At 45.7% G+C, this 16,519-nt stretch overlaps 1 protein-coding gene across 1 annotated transcript in view; it reads right to left on the bottom strand.

Annotated features, from left to right (window-relative positions):
• The window catches only part of PTPN4 (protein tyrosine phosphatase non-receptor type 4), a 1,255,365-nt gene that overhangs the window by 497,598 nt on the left and 741,248 nt on the right, over positions 1-16,519 (bottom strand). Inside the window, exon 19 of the mRNA XM_086957111.1 lies at positions 2,680-2,836. Coding sequence (XP_086813237.1) covers positions 2,680-2,836 — 157 coding nt within the window. The remainder of the gene's footprint in view (positions 1-2,679; positions 2,837-16,519) is intronic.

A 16,519-nucleotide genomic window follows, 5' to 3' on the forward strand; every position in this document is an offset into this window, starting at 1 on the left:
AATATCCAACTAAACTGCAGATTGGTAAAATATCGGATGATGGCTGAACAAAAAATGCCAAAAATACCAAAAAATGCTTCACAATGCCTTGTCAACGCAAGCAGTCCAGTAGACGGGAAGATGTCTTAGCCGGACCACATTAAGGATGCCCGCCAGTAACAGAGGGACTAACTTTACAACAAGTCGACATAATTTGAACGACGTGCCAGACAGGCATGCATGGCTGGAGCAACGAAAAACTGAGATAGCTCATCACAGCATCCAGCGAGCCAATGACTTCCTTTTAACAAGCATAATTAACTGTGATCTTAAACCGCAATGAATTTTCTACCTTAGACTTTTAACTGGTTTTAACAACGTTTTTTTCTGATTAAATGCAACAACTAAAAAGGCAGTTAAGATGGTGGAAATCATATTGAAAGTCGGTTTAAAATTTGTATTCTTTCAAATGTTAATACTGCAATGGTTTTAGTTAACTATGCAAAAATAAATAAACTTAAACTATGCTGGGCATGCAGAAATACATTTTTAAAGGAGTGCAGCATTCCATTATATTTTAGCATGGCAAAGATCAACCATTCAAGCTCCAAGGTACATTGGAATTGCAAAGACTAGTTTGAATTCAACATCTAGAATATGGAGGGCATTCCTTTACCAGAGTCCCTAATATCACACTTCAGGTTTAAAATCAGTATGGCATGTGATGGAAATGGGCAAATGCCAACACTTGAACATGATGCTGTGGAAGAGCAGATATTATGACCAGGCTATGATAATGTTATTTAACATTGAATCCTCAAACTGTCAATAGGCAGCTCTTTTTACCATCTCCCCACAGCCATTCTAATTGAAAACATTCACTGGTATCATTGATCAGGTTGAACTAAAAGGCAGGGTTAGCAATCAATGAATAGCAAACAAAAAATATTAACCCTGTTGCAAGACTGAAGACTTGGTGTCCCCCTAACCATTACGTATGGAACTTGATCTCTTAAAATATGTTTCACTGGACATTTTAAGCAGCACAGGGAGAATGTTTTTATTGCACAGTTAGAGTTCTAAAATGTATTTTAGTCTTTTTTTTGCAAACCTTTTGTTTAAAATTAATAAATTAACTGGAATATGGTAAAACCATGGATATAACAAAGTTACACATTCTGTTTGGAAAACAATTGCAATTCGGAGTTTTAGGAATTCTTAAATATCTTACAATGTGTAGACATTAAGGGCTAGATGTAGGTAATTCCGATTTACCTACTCTTAAATACCGAATTTTACCGATTCGGTATTTAAGAGTAGGTAAATAGGAAGGAGGCAGATGTAGGTAATTTTTATTTTAAAATTACCGAATCTCCATAGGAATCAATGGGAAATACCGATTCGGTAAATACCGAATCCTGCAAGGGGGAACGGGGTATCACTTTGACACCCTGTAGCACCCCAATTCCAGGCTTGTGTGCCATGTGGCACATATACATGCCCTAAGGGCATGTCTGTGTGTCACATTTCACAGGTGTACATGCACAGATGTGCATGTACACCTGAATTCGTTATTTACCATGCAATAGTATTACATGGTAAATACTGAATTCTAAAGGGCCTGTGCCACACTTAAAAGTGCCACCTACATCTGCATTTACAGATTCAGTATATTTACCGAGTCTGTTTTTACCGATTCGGTAATTTTACCGATTCGGTTAATACAGAATCGGTAAAAATACTGATTCTGTGAATGCATGTCCCCTACATAGGAAAAGGCATTTACCGGTGGGTAACGGCCGAATTCGGCCGTTACCTACCGGTAAATGCCTACCTACATCGGGCCCCAACTGTTGCGAGTTAAAGAGTTTTTATGATTTTAAAAGCTTTGTATACATTTGAAGACATTTTAAGTTAAAAAAATTGAAGCATTAAGGAGGTTCTAAAAATGACTTTTGAATCTATACTTTAAAATTTTAAAACACTCTTAGCCCCGTAGCTCTAAACCTCTGAGGGTTATTTGAAAACATTACATTATTTCAAAAAGCTTGATTTTCTAAAAACTTTGAAAACCTGGTGCTTAAAACTATATAAAGAGGGATGAGGGAGATTTTTGGAGGAAAACAATCTCTATTTAACTGAATGAGAAGGGATACTAACAGGAAACGTTTTTTTAATAACAAAAGAACAATTTTTTAATTTTCACCAAACCGATTTAGGGATTTGCCAAAACATCTGTAAATTCTTTCTTTGCACCAAATAATTCATCCTGGTCAACAGAAAATGGCAAAAAATGGTAATTATACTGGACAAAAGAAAAATAATTGGATACAGTAAATACAGAAAATCTAAGGTGTAGAAAAACTATATCTGAATTAAGGATCTAATCTCGAGCATTTTCACTCGTACAGAAATCTCCACAAAGGGACCAAAACATTGGACACCATATTAGCAAACTTATGAAAATTGTCTATGGTAGCTGAAACATCTATAGAGGCGAAGATTTCATCTTTGCATTACGCATTTATCACCAGCAGTGGGACCATGTAAAAACAATACGAGTCTGAGCGAGTCTTGTCTTTTGTTTAATAGCATTTCTATTCTGTTTTAGAAGTCTTGTTTTGCTCAGGTGAAATTACTGTAGAAGAGGCAAAGAACACATTTTTAGACGGACAATGGACTACAATTCCTTTTACTCACCATTTGGTCGAACTAACAGCACTAGTTCACCTGAGTGACTCTCACAGCTTGCTTTTATAAACATAACCACTTGATCATGAGTATGCTCCGATATATCCCTGCCATTGATCAGTACAACTTGATCCCCTTCATTTAACCTAGGGACACACAGATCTGCCTGTAACAGAAAAAAACAGTTAAATGTTAAGCTCTACCTTAAAAACAATTACTTTTGTCTGAGTTCAGGTCTCTTTTCAATATGTTGCAGTCATACGTAACATCACAAAAGCCAAAGTCTCAACCTTTTTACAAGGTGCAATGGACAGATTCCAAAACAATGACTGCAATTGGGAGTTTTAGGTGATGGCCTTCTAGCTGTTAAAACACAAACTTTGATAATATGAATCTTTAAAACTGTACAACAGTAATTAAGTGGATTCTTGGAATCAATTAAGGGACAGGGTGCTCCAATAATCCCTTTTTCTGAAACAGAGCTACCTCCCTACATGGAACATCACTGGAGTGGTAAGAACATTATAGCAAATCTGTTAAGTACTCTTGGCCTAGTTATTTTCTAGCATTACTGTCAAACGTTGTACACTGATCCATTAATTTCACAAAGGGACAACCCTGGGCCAGCTCTTGACGTTGTTGCCATTTGTCACACAACTCAATCTGCTCTGAGAATCATTTTTTCAGCGACACCAAATCTACCACGAATAGGAATGTACCAACAATCTGACATATGGAGCGACTAATGCAAGATGGCAGTGGGCCGGAAGAACCAGAAGGACCCCATTGGTTACAAAGGACAGAACTCAACAGAGTATTTGTCTATTTGACATTATTAGAGTCAGGAATCCCCGTGCCTGATCATGCCATGCACACTACTCCGGTAATATCAGGAACTCCTGTGCCCACCAGCGCCACTGCCCAAGAGTCATGAACCCCTGACTTTCACAAGATGACACAGTAGGACTGTGCTTGTCTTGGAAAAACCATTGGCATTACGCAACATTCACCAGGGCCTTCTGAACAGTCTTATCATTACTTCAATGCAACTCTAATCTGGTCATATGATCTCAGGTATTATTCTGTTTTGGCTGTGGTAAGGTTTCGCCTATCCAGGACCTCATAGGGGACTATTAAGAGCTGCAATTAACCTTTCAGAGACGAATGCCATGTGGGGCAAGTAATATCCAAAATTTCGGGAGAACTCGAGCTCTCATAAGATCTAGAGGTTTTGGCAGTCATCCTGGGTGCGGAGGCTATAAAAGCAACACCCTTCTGGGGTCTGTGCTTTGCATTGAGAAACCGTGTTTCACAAAATACAATTTATTCATGAGAAGTTCTCTTATCTGTAGTCAATGTGATGTATATATTTTAAAGTCACCAACACTTATCACATCACGCTTGTTGACACATCTTTATGTGAGCACCTGAATTATTTCTTGCATATTTTCATAAATTAAAAAACAAATATTATTCTGACTGGTCATACTAAGCATTGTTCCTTGAGATATTAAGTATCATACATAAGCCAATTCTCCCGAATTCTGACACTACCCTTGCGTCCCCCTTGTTTGGACCTTTTTTGGCCACTTAAGAACCATTGTTTCCTGAAACATTATTCCACCCCAGGTTCACTTAAATTGGGGTACCCTTTTCTCTTACTACTTGCATTGAGAAACCGGCAGGGAAAACACCTGGAGCTGTGAAGCCCCGATACTCAGCAGGAGTTGCTTATGGCACAATGTAATTTTCTTGCAGCGGACTAGACATTGAAATCACCAAGGACACTCAGATAAGTGCTTAGCGCTCAAATTACTTCTTATTGATTTGAAAGAACTAAAAACGAGCGAGAACTCCAGAAAGTCAAAGGTCTTAACCAAGAACATTCTTGAGGACTATTTAAACCTATTGACTTCCATTGCATGGGCATGGCGTTAACATAAGTTTTTTAATTTTTGGGAGTAACTACGTACTCAAAAACCACTGACCAAAGACTTGGACTCTACAGTTGTGCTCCCTGGCTCTCCAACCCCAGCTCCAACAACAACGTCCCACCCTCGCAAGACCTGTGCAACTCGCTGGCCACCTTCTTCCACTGCAAGATAGCAGACATCCACGACAGCTTCAACGCCACGACCACCCCGACAACCGCTGAAACCTCCGCCCCCACGACCACCATCCGCACCAACCGCCTGCTCTCTTGGACCAACAAAAACGACGACGACACCATCAAGATCATGAACACCATCCACTCAAGATCTCCATCAGACCCATGCCCACACCACATCTCCAACAAAGCCAGTACAGCCATCGCACCCCATCTCCGGAAAGTCATCAACACCTCCTTCGAGACAGCAACCTTCCCGGAGAGCTGGAAGCATGAAGAGATCAACGCCTTACTCAAGAAACCCAAGGCAGACCCCAAGGACCTCAAGAACTTCCGACCCATCTCCCTGATCCCGTTCCCGGCAAAGGTAATCAAGAAGACCGTCAACGAACACCTGAACCGTTACCTCGAGGAGAACAACATCCTGGACCCTTCCCAGTCCGGGGTTCCGCAGCAACCACAGCAATGAGACTGCCCTCATCGCCGCCACCGATGATATCAAGTCCCTGTTGGACAACCGAGAAACGGCAGCCCTCATCCTCCTGGACCTGTCAGCTGCCTTCGAAACGGTCTGCCACCACACACTACGAACACGCCCCAACAACGCCGGGATCCAGGAAAAGGCCCTGGACTGGACCACCTCCTTCCTCTCCAGAAGAACACAGAGCGACCGCCTTTCCCACTTCCGCTCCGAAGCCACCGAGATCATCTGCGGCGTACCCCAGGGCTCATCCCTCAGCTCAACTCTGTTTACCATCTACATGGCACCGCTCGCCCAAGTCGTCCGTCGGCACAACCTCAACGAAGGAATTAAGGCCGTCGCTGAATGGATGAGGAACAGCCGACTGAAGCTGAACTCCTGGTGGCCGACCAAACTTGGAACCCGCCCCAACACCCACAGACTACGCCTGCAACCTAGGGGTCATCCTCGACTTCACCCTCTCCATAACTAAACAGGTCAATACCAGCTCCTCCTCCTGCTTCAACACCCTCCGCATGCTCTGCAGGATCTACAAGTGGATCCCCACTGAAACGAGAAGAACGGTCACCCAGGCCCTCGTCAGCAGCAGGTTGGACTACGGAAACGCCCTCTACGCAGGAGCCTCGGCCAAACTCCAGAGACGGCTCCAACGCATCCAGAACGCCTCTGTACGCCTGATCCTCGACATCCCTCGCCGCAGCCACATCACATCCCACCTGAGAGACCTGCACTGGCTCCTAGTCAATAAGAGGATAACCTTCAAGCTACTCACCCACGCACACAAGGCACTCCACAACACTGGACAAACGTACCTCAACAGACGACTCAGCTTCTACACCCCCACCTGCCAGCTCTCCTCTGCCGACCTCGCTCTGACCACAGCCCCCGCTTCCAAAGAGCGACCTCCGGTGGCAGATCGTTCTCCCACCTCGCCTCCAAGACCTGTAACACCCTCCCCATCCACCTACGGCAGACCCAAGACCTGCTGACTTTCAGAAAACTCCTCAAAACCTGGCTTTTCGAGCAGTAGCAGTATTACCCACCCCAGAGCCTTAAGGCCCTCACGGGTGAGTAGTGCGCTTTGCAAATTATTTGATTGATTGATTGAATTTATAATGCTATTGGCATAATGTAACCCAAAGCAGTGAATCGATAAATTCGATACACAATCTGTGATAGAGAAACAGGTCATAGTTCCCTGTATGCCAGGATAATTTAAATAGCTAAATTCAGTTCCAAACATGAAAGGTTAAAGATAAAAGCCCTGTGAATCAAGAAAGCTTCAGTACTCACATAATTCAGACAAAATACAAGCTGCATATAAAGTTAGGAGACCTGGGGGATTCTCCTCCCTGGGGTACAGGCCAGAAAAAAGCAGGATTCCTCCTCAGCCTAGTTATAAATCTCCCATGAACTCCACCTAGTGACAGCCGTCTCCATTCATCAAAACAGTTGTAAGAGCGCTGCTGACATATGGGCAAGCTGACATAAGCACCTGAGAAAAGGTGTTCTTACCCAGCAAGGCCTGAGTGTTCCAGAACTGAGTTGGGGCTTCTCGGAAGAGTATTGGAGCTAAGTAGATGGGGTGGATTAACACATGCTTACTGTAATGCATGGGTGGCAAAATAAATCCAATATATTGATGTTTGCAAGTCCGGTTAAGTAAATGAAAGAAATGTGTAAATCTGAAATTCTTGCAGGTAGGAAAATCCATTGAATGAGAAACACTATTTTGCAGGGTTTGCCTTTGTAGGAGAGGCAGTGGTTGCAAAGGGGCCTTCTCTTATAAGATTTAAGCTATCTGCCAGTCTTGACTTTGCAGTTAAATTGGTGACCTATTAAACGTTTCAGGCTAAAGACCTTTAGATGGCTACATTAAATGCTGGTTCAGTACATCCTCATTGCATTAGATCACATGCCTTATTAGCGTCAATGAATTTAAACATGGTTTAAAACAACCTTGTGAATTGCATTATGTGCAGGAGCTGGTACATCCCACACTACAGTCCATACATGTTGGCCCATCATAGGCATATCTACACAACTTAGTTGAGTTGCGCTTATGTTCAGTGTTTGTACAGGGTGGTGCTAGGTTCATGCACTCCTTAAATGGAAAAACTGCTTGACTACACTCATCATAAAATATCACTCAAAGTGTCACACATACAGCAATCAAATGTCACACAAACAATGAAAACAAAAATGTCACGCTTATGGAATCAAAACACTTGGAATAGCTGCCAATGCTACTACTAAGTGTGGGTGACATTATACAGTTCAAAAGTGTCACTCATTGTCATTGAATGACACTCATAATTAAACTGAAATTATGAAAATGTCACACCTAAGCACTCTGAAACCTTGGCAGCTATGCATTGTGACCTGACAGTTGGTGAAATCCAGAACACAACCCTGCAATTACTTAAAGAACACCCGCTTTGAAGAAGTAGGACACATCTGAAAAGGTAGCCAAGATGGAGTATGTTGGCGTTTGCAGATCTCCACATCTTGTAATATCTACCCAAGCTTTTGCTCGGTATTCAGTTTTTTTTCCTCTCTCAGCAATCCCTCCTCTCCATGCCCTTATCCTCCAAGCAGTTCCTTCTCCCCAAGCAGCCTTGCTTCTCCTCCCAGCAATTCCTCCACTCCAAGCAACCTTGTTTTCATGAGGAGAACGACAAAGGGCAAAAGCGAAAATGAAAGAGCCGGCAAGAATGAGCTAAAGGTAGAACACTGTAGGGCGGTGGAAGAGAGAGGCTGTGGGATCAAGACTCTGCAACCTTGGTTGTCTCCCACCCGGCTATCGGCAGAGTCAGGTTGGGGCCCTAAGAATACCTCTGTTTTTTTGCTGCTCTGCGGTACAAGCCGCTGACACGCCGCCCTATACACTTGCGGCTCTCTGTGTCACCCGGCGAGGTTTACGGCCAGTCTCCACTTCCTTGGGATGCCGCAGACCCTTCATAAGTGGCTGCTCTCAAGAAATACCTTATCGGCGTGAGGACGGGCTGATCAGCTCTTCAGCTCCCGCCGAGCGAGTACTCGACTGTCTTCAGAAGGAGTCCACACTATGTTAGACATTGCTCACTCTTGATGGAACTCTGGATCGTGTTTTCTTCTCTATGAACCTGGACACAGTTTAGTAGTTTTTAGAAACCTTCATTACAGCTCACCTGTGAGACTGCAGGAGTCCCGCGCTTTCAGCCGCAGCCGGTTGCCTGTGCAGACCGAGCAGAGCCGTTTTGACGAGCTGGGGTCGAGCTGAGGGGTTGAGCAGGGTCAAGCAGGCCAGGTTGGTGCGGCGGTAGTAGTTCTCTCTTGCTCCCCGCTCTCAGTTCCCCAGGCTCGTTCACCATCCCCTCTTCCTCCCTCACGCAACGTGACGGGTAAGCGGTGCAGAGCAGGGGATTAGAGCCATGCTCCCGCTCCCAAGGACGACCTGAAGTAGACCCAGACTGGACACAATCACAGGGGGGATAAACAACCAGCCAGCCAAACCAAGGGTTTCCATTACATTTACTGGATTTATCCCCGTATGGCAGCCAGGTTGCAGTGAGCGTGATTTACGAGGAGTGATTTACGTGCAACGATTCCTGCTCCTCAGACAGACACTCCAGTCCACGTCTGGCATCGGCCAAATGCGAAGCTGAACTAAACAAGTCATAAGGCGGTGAGTGGTGCAGGGCAGAGCTGTGTGGAGATGGGTGAGAGGGCGCTGCCCTCAGCACAAGAGTGACGCCCAGTTGGGTGTCAGGCAGCAAGGGAAAAGGCTGCCCTTCATTCCCTTTGAACCCCTTTGAACCGCCTCCAAGGCTGGTTTACCCACCCCAACACTGGACTGTTATGCCCCGCAAATGTACTGCCATTGGCACAAGCCACAGCTACAGGCTCTAGCCTTTTACCATGTGAAGATCGCTTGGCGACAAGGAGGCAGGAGTGGCCAATGAACGCAAGAGAGTGCACCAGGGGCCAGCTTGGCCCAGTATATCCACCAGAAAAGAGGGGGAAATAAGGCCTTGCAAACGCAACAATCGCCACAAGCTCCTCGGGTGGCTGGTAAGTGAGAGGCCTCGACCAGAATTGCCGGGATTTGACCTGGCGGATTCGCCTACCTGTGCCTTCCACCACAGCGTCATACAGACAGTCTGCTTACAACTACAGCTAGTGTGCCACCTTCACTGGTGTAAGCAATCATTGGCTAGAGTGCAGACAAGTTGCTGACAGGGAAGTGCAAGCTCCAAGCTGCAAATCTGCAAGCAGTACCTCCCGGGTGCTTTATGGAGGGGCAAGTCACACTTCCACCAAGGAAACTGCCCCTGAGAAAGAATACCACCCTTCAAGCTGACACCCCACGGGTCTCCCCGTCGCCGGCATGCAAGACAAAGTATTATACCCAGGTGGTCAACTGCCACAAGTGCGGGTCAGTGAGTTTTTTAACCCCTTCCACGCTCATGATGAGCTCAGCTCGTCATGAGGTACGCCTGTCGTGCGCTCATGACGAGCTGAGCTCGTCATGTAACGCGGGATTTGCGAATCTTTAGCGCACAGCGGGAAAACGCTTAGCGTGGATGGGGTTACTAAGGCCGCTTCTCAAACTGGCCCTGCCCCTACTACGACATCGCAGTGCGATACGGAAGCCTGGGACCACAACCAGCTTTCCTCCCATAGCCCCGGACATATCAAAGGATCATTTTCTGATGGTCCTCGTTTGTGCTCACCTGAGAATCACCAGCCGTACAGGTCTTTCCAGGAGGATGTCATCACAATCCAGGACACCTCCATTGACTCACTAAGAGTCCACCCCATCAGCGCAGGAAACCTTTCTGTGCCAGACCCCGTCTCAGACTCTACAACAATACTATACAACAATTACAGCAACAACTACTGCAGCCAAATTACAAGTTCAAGTTGAAGCTCAAGTCCATGACGTCACCTTGTCCGCCCCTTTAGAACTTCAAGAAAGCAGCGGTGACCAGGCAGCAGCTCACTTATCAAAATTTGCTCCGTGCTGCAGCCTGGGTGCACATCAAATTTAGCCCAATGATTCCTTATCTCTAAGGAAGACCCCAATGTATGAAAGCCCCTTGCCATCTAAAAACCTACCTGATCGGTTTTTGGCCTCCCTAGAAGCCCGAATTGAGGCTTCCCTAGCGCATACACCGGGCTTCAGCCCTCATTATGATTCTCTCATTACTGTGCAAGAAGACACGGACCCACCTATGCCTATGACCCCCAGGGCCTATAAGTCCTTTATCGATCTCGTTGACGTCCCTTCATGCAAAACAAAGCTCTATTGCAACAACTGTTATCGCAATCCCAGAAAATGGAACTACAGATCAACTTAATTCAAACTTTGGCTTCAACATTGTCTGACTTGGGCTCCAGGCTAAGTTCTCTTGAAAGGTCCGTAGGGCCTCCTGATAGCTTGAACTCTTGTTCCTGCTGTTCATTAATTAACAAACTCATCTCTTCTAGTAATTTTGGGCTCGCTTTTGGACAGCGTGAAGTTCAATACAAACAGCAACAGGAAATCGAAATCTACTCAAGCGACTCAAACTGGTTCTCCCTCTGAAGAGTCCTTGTGCCTAGCAACATTGGATTATTTATCATCAGCGAGAAGAACTTTCTCCCTCCCCTTGGAATCAGACTTCAAAACTCAACTTTCTTACCTTACCAGTCATTGGCGACTGGCACAAGTGATCCCAAAGCTGGTTTGAAGACCACTAACATCAGCAGTCTAATGACCATCCCATTAGCAATTACGCAGTCTGATCTCATTGACCCATCTCCTTCAAACTTCACCCACCTGCCCTCTATTCTGCCCACGAAGCCACCATTGTCTAGGAGGGAGAGAAAGAAACAATAAACAAACCAAAAAAACGTCTTGCAAACCGGAGATCAGGGCTTGACTGGACAGGGGTCACTAGTATGCCAGATTCTAAAGCGAGGGGGCTATCCCACTTCCCCATTTTAATCAGGCCTTAAAACTCAAAATGAAAACCCCTGAGACTAGAATGATACTCACTGACAATAATGACTCCACCGATAACCTCTGGTCACTAACACAGGAAGCCCCCAAGGGGACCCCTCCGGCCTCTGAAGTCACTGAACTATTCTCTACCATCACCAAGCATGGATCTTTGACAACAAAAATCAAGGGGACAGACTCTCAAAGCCTAAGTTTGGGTAGGCAAGACATCATAGCCCAGACCCTAAGGGAAGCCCCAAACACATGGAACGGCCCAAACAAGTGCTTGGAAAATGCAAACCATACCAACGTCGTTTCCCGAATTACAACAGATGGTCTACTGATGGGCCCTTCTCCGTGTTACTCGTCAGGTGACCCAACCAAAACTCTTCGGGACTACCCTACACAAATGGAGAGCCTTCTCAGTCTCATTTTATACATGCCTCAGGAGGGCAAAGTCAATTGGTGAGGAATCACTGTCTATCTGAAGTTACACCTCATTATCTTAAGGCCCCTTCGCGAGACAGAAATACCAAAGTCCGGAAAAAGATGCAGAACTTGTTTTTTTTCCTCACTTTGCACACAAGGGCCCGCACAACACTCTTAAAAGAAACAACCTCATCTGCCTATTCAAGCATGTCCCGGCGCTTTCTGAGATTACTACTGATCTTACATCTGTCAGATTTGCCTCAATACCGGGCAAAGGGCCTCCCTGAAGCAACTGTTACAACGTGGTCACGAAAATCCCTAAGGGATTCCATTTTTGCGGAAGCCAGCCTCTTTGAAGACTGGGGTATAGAACTTTGGGTCCTCCCACAACAAAAATATCCCCATGTTCTTCAGGATGATCCAGTGAGGCCGTACACCAGCGTACTGAAGGAGCCGCGGGGTGCAACCCATGTTTGGCCGCCAAACGCTTCAAAAGCGGATAACCTCAAACATTTCATGCAATAACAATCAATGCTTGGTGAGCTGTAAACCTAGTCTCTCTGTCTCCCATAACACGTACAGCCGCCATGGGTACTCCTATCGAGACACTCCAACTGCACACTCCCAGCAATATCCGTTTTAATGGCTCAGCCAAGCTGTCAGATTCCAAACTGACAATCTCTCCTTGGAACGGGGATGGATTAAAGTCAACTCTTTCATCCAAATTAGCAGTGGAATATCTGAGCAAAAGTGCCATTTGTTTTCAAGAGACCTGGTCTCGATCTCCATCTGCTCTCCACGGCTATTATGAACTCTTTCAATCAGCATCCCAGCCTAATTCCTATGGAAGACTATCTGGGGGCGCCTCCATTTTCATCAAACATAGGTGCAAGATCGCAGCTAACCTCCTCTATCGGAACTTAAAGGCAGGGCAAATTGTACTAATTACTGGTCTTTCAACTTCAATCAGGGCCTTTCCTTTGCTTTTAAGAAACTGTTAGCAGAACATAGCTAAAACATCTGGAAGAACTTTTATTGGAATTCGCTTCTGCAGAAGTCCTGTTATTAGGCGATTTTAACATCAGAGACCTGGGATCCAACGCCCATTTAGTCACCAAAACTAAAGAGCAAGAAGTCATGATCACTTTTTTAACCAATTACAATTTACGTTTTATGAAGCAAACTTCATTGGAACGGGATCCTGGTGCCCATCTGTCTCCAACATGTAAGAATCTCTCGACCATTGATTACATTTTTTTATCTCCATCTCTGGCAAGCAAGTTAATCATGATGAAAATCCCCACTTGTACCGAGAGCGACCATAACCCTTTGACTGTAACAATGGACCTGCAAGTCAACTGTTGCTGCTGAAATAACTGAAGTGGGGCATTCAACGCAGGCCAAACTCCACACTCTAGTCAGACGAAATAAATGGGAAGCTTTGGGTATCAATAAGGTGGGCACTTGGCTCATGGGAACAACTCCAAATTTCACATCCTCCCACAGACCACCATCACTGGTGGGACAATGTCATTGCTAAATTACGAGACCTTTTAAGAGGACCTGAAGCTCACCACAGACTCCCCAGGCCTCGCCCGCAGCGGATGTTTGACCCAGTGTTAGCCATCCAAAGAAGAGCCCAAAGGAGGGCTGTGCACCTGCACAAATTGAAAATCGAAAGGCACAGAGCTTTCTGCTAATAATATGGCCTCACTGCACAAAGCCTACATAAAATTAATATGGGAAGCTAAGAAACAAAAAGAACAGAATGACTGGCTAAAAATATTTGCCCTGTTAAAGGAAAAACACCTGACCCACCTTTGTAACCACATAAATAAACTCTGTTCCTCCAACAAGAGCAGGGGGAACATGGTACATGAAGAAGTCTGGTCCCAGTATGGGACTCTACAATACTGCTGTGATACCCCGGACCCTGCGGAGGGCGAAATTAGAGATCCTGCAGATACCACGTAGATAGAAACCCATGAGCAGACTACTCCTGCCAAGGTCTGCAAGTATTTGAAATCCATGAAAAACGATTGCGCTCCCAGGCCCAACGGCCTTCCTTCATCTGCTGTATTCAAATGTGGGCTGGCAGATTGGGCTAAGCTACTAGTTCTCTTACACAATTATGCGTTTACTACCCATCGGTTACCAGACTCATGGAACGGCTCGATCTTATGCCCAATTTTTAAGAACGGAGATCCCTCTCTTCCAGCTAATTACCGACTCATTGTCCTATTAGATCTTCAGGCGAAGGTATATGCCCGATGTCTTCTCAAGTCGCTAGAAAAATGGTTAGCGGAAAACAAAATATTTCCATACTTTTAAACTGGGTTCCGATACTCGGCCTCCACAATAGAAAACATCACCCCCCTAGCCATCCCGAGTCAACAAGCAGCGCAAAAATAATCAACTTCCCCTCTATTGCAGCTTTATAGACTACAGCGCTGCCTTCAACAAAGTGTCTAGTATGGAGGAAATTGGACAAGTGGGGGATCCCACAGAGTCTGCTAGGAGCCTTTATCTCCTTGCATAAGAACACATGGGTATGAGTCAGAACTGGCCCAACAACGGTGTCTGCAAAAATTCCAACTTCAGACGACCTAAAGCAAGGATGCGTTCTTGCTCCCCTCTTGTTCAACCTTTACACCGCCAATCTGGGGAGATTCCTGGAGAAAAGCAGTCTCCTTCCGTCAAAACTGCGCCTCGCATAAACGAACCTGCATATTCTGCAATACACCGATATTGGTATAATGGACCAGGCAAAATCTGGCCTCCAAAGAGCCTTGAGTATGCTCTACAAATGTAACATTGCTAACGCTCTAAAAATTAAGCAGAACGCTCTACAAATTAACCAGGTTAAGACCAAGGTCTTGATTTTCAGCCGTTGCAAGAAAAAGAAAATTTTAACGTGGAACATTGGGCCCGCAAAGATCAAAACACCACCAAAATACAATTAGCGAGTCTTCCAGATCATCAGTCTAATTGGCCACCTTGAAAAAGAGAGCTGGAGCAACAACATACAGCCTGACCCGGCTCAACCAGTCCCAGAGTAGTCCTTCTGCCGAACCCATTCTGAAGGTGATTAAAGCCAATTAAAAGCCGCAGACAACACTCTTAGGGCCTTATGCATGAACACATTTTCCCATAGACACAGAATAGGCAAAACCCTTTGATACATCTGGCCCTTAAAGCCCAGTTAAAAGAAACTCTTGTCAGCTCTGGGAATTTGTGGAACCGTCAAATTGTAAAGGCCATAAGAAAGCTACATATCGACAAATCATTACTAACTACAGACTTTATTCCATACAAAGTCTGGAAAAGGGTTATCAACAAGCAGGTCAGACAAATTTCCTACCAGATGGACATTAAGGTCCTAAAAACAACAATTATACTGCTTCCCTTGAATGACTCATATCTCCCCAGGGTACCTTAATCTTACATTCTGGATAGTCTAAACGCAGGGGCCCGTATTAATATAATGTTCATGCGTCTCTTAGGTTTACGCTCCACTGCCTTCAACCGATGGGCTCCAACAAGTGAGGAGAGGGCCTGCAGACTGTGCAACTACAGGTCTGGATCATGGTTGCATCTTCTGTGCTGTTGTCCCGCCCTTTACGCTCCCAGAAGACTTCTTTTAAAACCCTTATATTTAAAAGGGGGCATCAGTATATGTTGGGAGGCATCTGCCCTCTGCTTTACTTCCCTAGACATTCAAGTGCTTGCAAGGTCTGGAAAATATGTGAGACTCTTGGACAATCTGCTTTCACCCTCTCCAGCCCCCGCCCTTCCACCCACCCCCCCCAAAAAAAAAACTTATCACAGACTTTTTTTGCCCTCTGCCTTAGCATCCCTGTAGCACAAGTTACTACTTGTGTAACAATATATCTGTAAGAGACATTAGTTAGTGATAGATTCCTTACCTTAGAATATCCCCAGGCGTCAGACTGGATCCGGAAAGTTTTGCGTAGCAGTACTCTTGCGCGTCGGTAGGCGTCATCTGCGGCTCCGCGTCCGTCGTCGGCGTCGTGGGCGCCGTGATGACGTCGTCGGAGTACTTAGACGCCGCCTCCACGTGCTGACGTCAGTTCTTAGACACAGCTTTTCCGCACCAGAAGCGCAGAGCCATGCCACAAACCAACACTGGTGCCATGAAACTAGGGCCCTGAAAGGGGATGACCTTAACCCTAGAGATCGGTTCGCAGAACGGGGAGGATGGGTGGGTCGGTAAGGAATCTATCACTAACTAATGTCTCTTACAGATATATCGTTACACAAGTAGTAACTTGTGCATCTGAAAGAGACACGTTAGTGATAGATTCCTTACCTTAGAATAGATACCCCAGCAATACCAACCCCGTGGTGGTGGGTCTGCGAACCAATAACCACACCAGAAAGTGCTGGAGGACGGAACTGCCTAAGTAGCCATCCCTCTGGTCTTGACTGTCCAGGCAATAATGTCGTGCAAACGTGTGCAGTGAGGCCCACGTAGCCGCCTGGCAAATGTCCTGCAAGGGCACACCTCGGCCCAAGGCAGTTGTAGTGGCTGTGGCCCGAGTGGATTGGGCCCTTCTTAGCCAAGGAGTAACACGCCTGGATGCACAAGATGATCCACTGGGAGATGGTCCGCTTGTGCACCGCTTTCCCTTTCTTAGCGCCCGCATATCCAACAAAGAGTTGATCATCCACCCGGAACTGTTGTGTGAGATTCAAATAAAATGAGAGCGCACGTTTTGGGTGCAGACGGTGGAGCCTCTCTTCCTCTCTCGAGGGGTGCGGAGGCGGAAATAAGGTGGGTAAGGTGATGGATTGCCCAATGTGGAAGGCCGTGACTACCTTGGGTAGGAAGGAGGGCCTTGTTCGT

The sequence above is a fragment of the Lissotriton vulgaris genome, chromosome 2_1 (assembly GCF_964263255.1).
Source record: "Lissotriton vulgaris chromosome 2_1, aLisVul1.2, whole genome shotgun sequence".
In the NCBI taxonomy this organism is placed as follows: Eukaryota; Metazoa; Chordata; class Amphibia; order Caudata; family Salamandridae; genus Lissotriton; species Lissotriton vulgaris.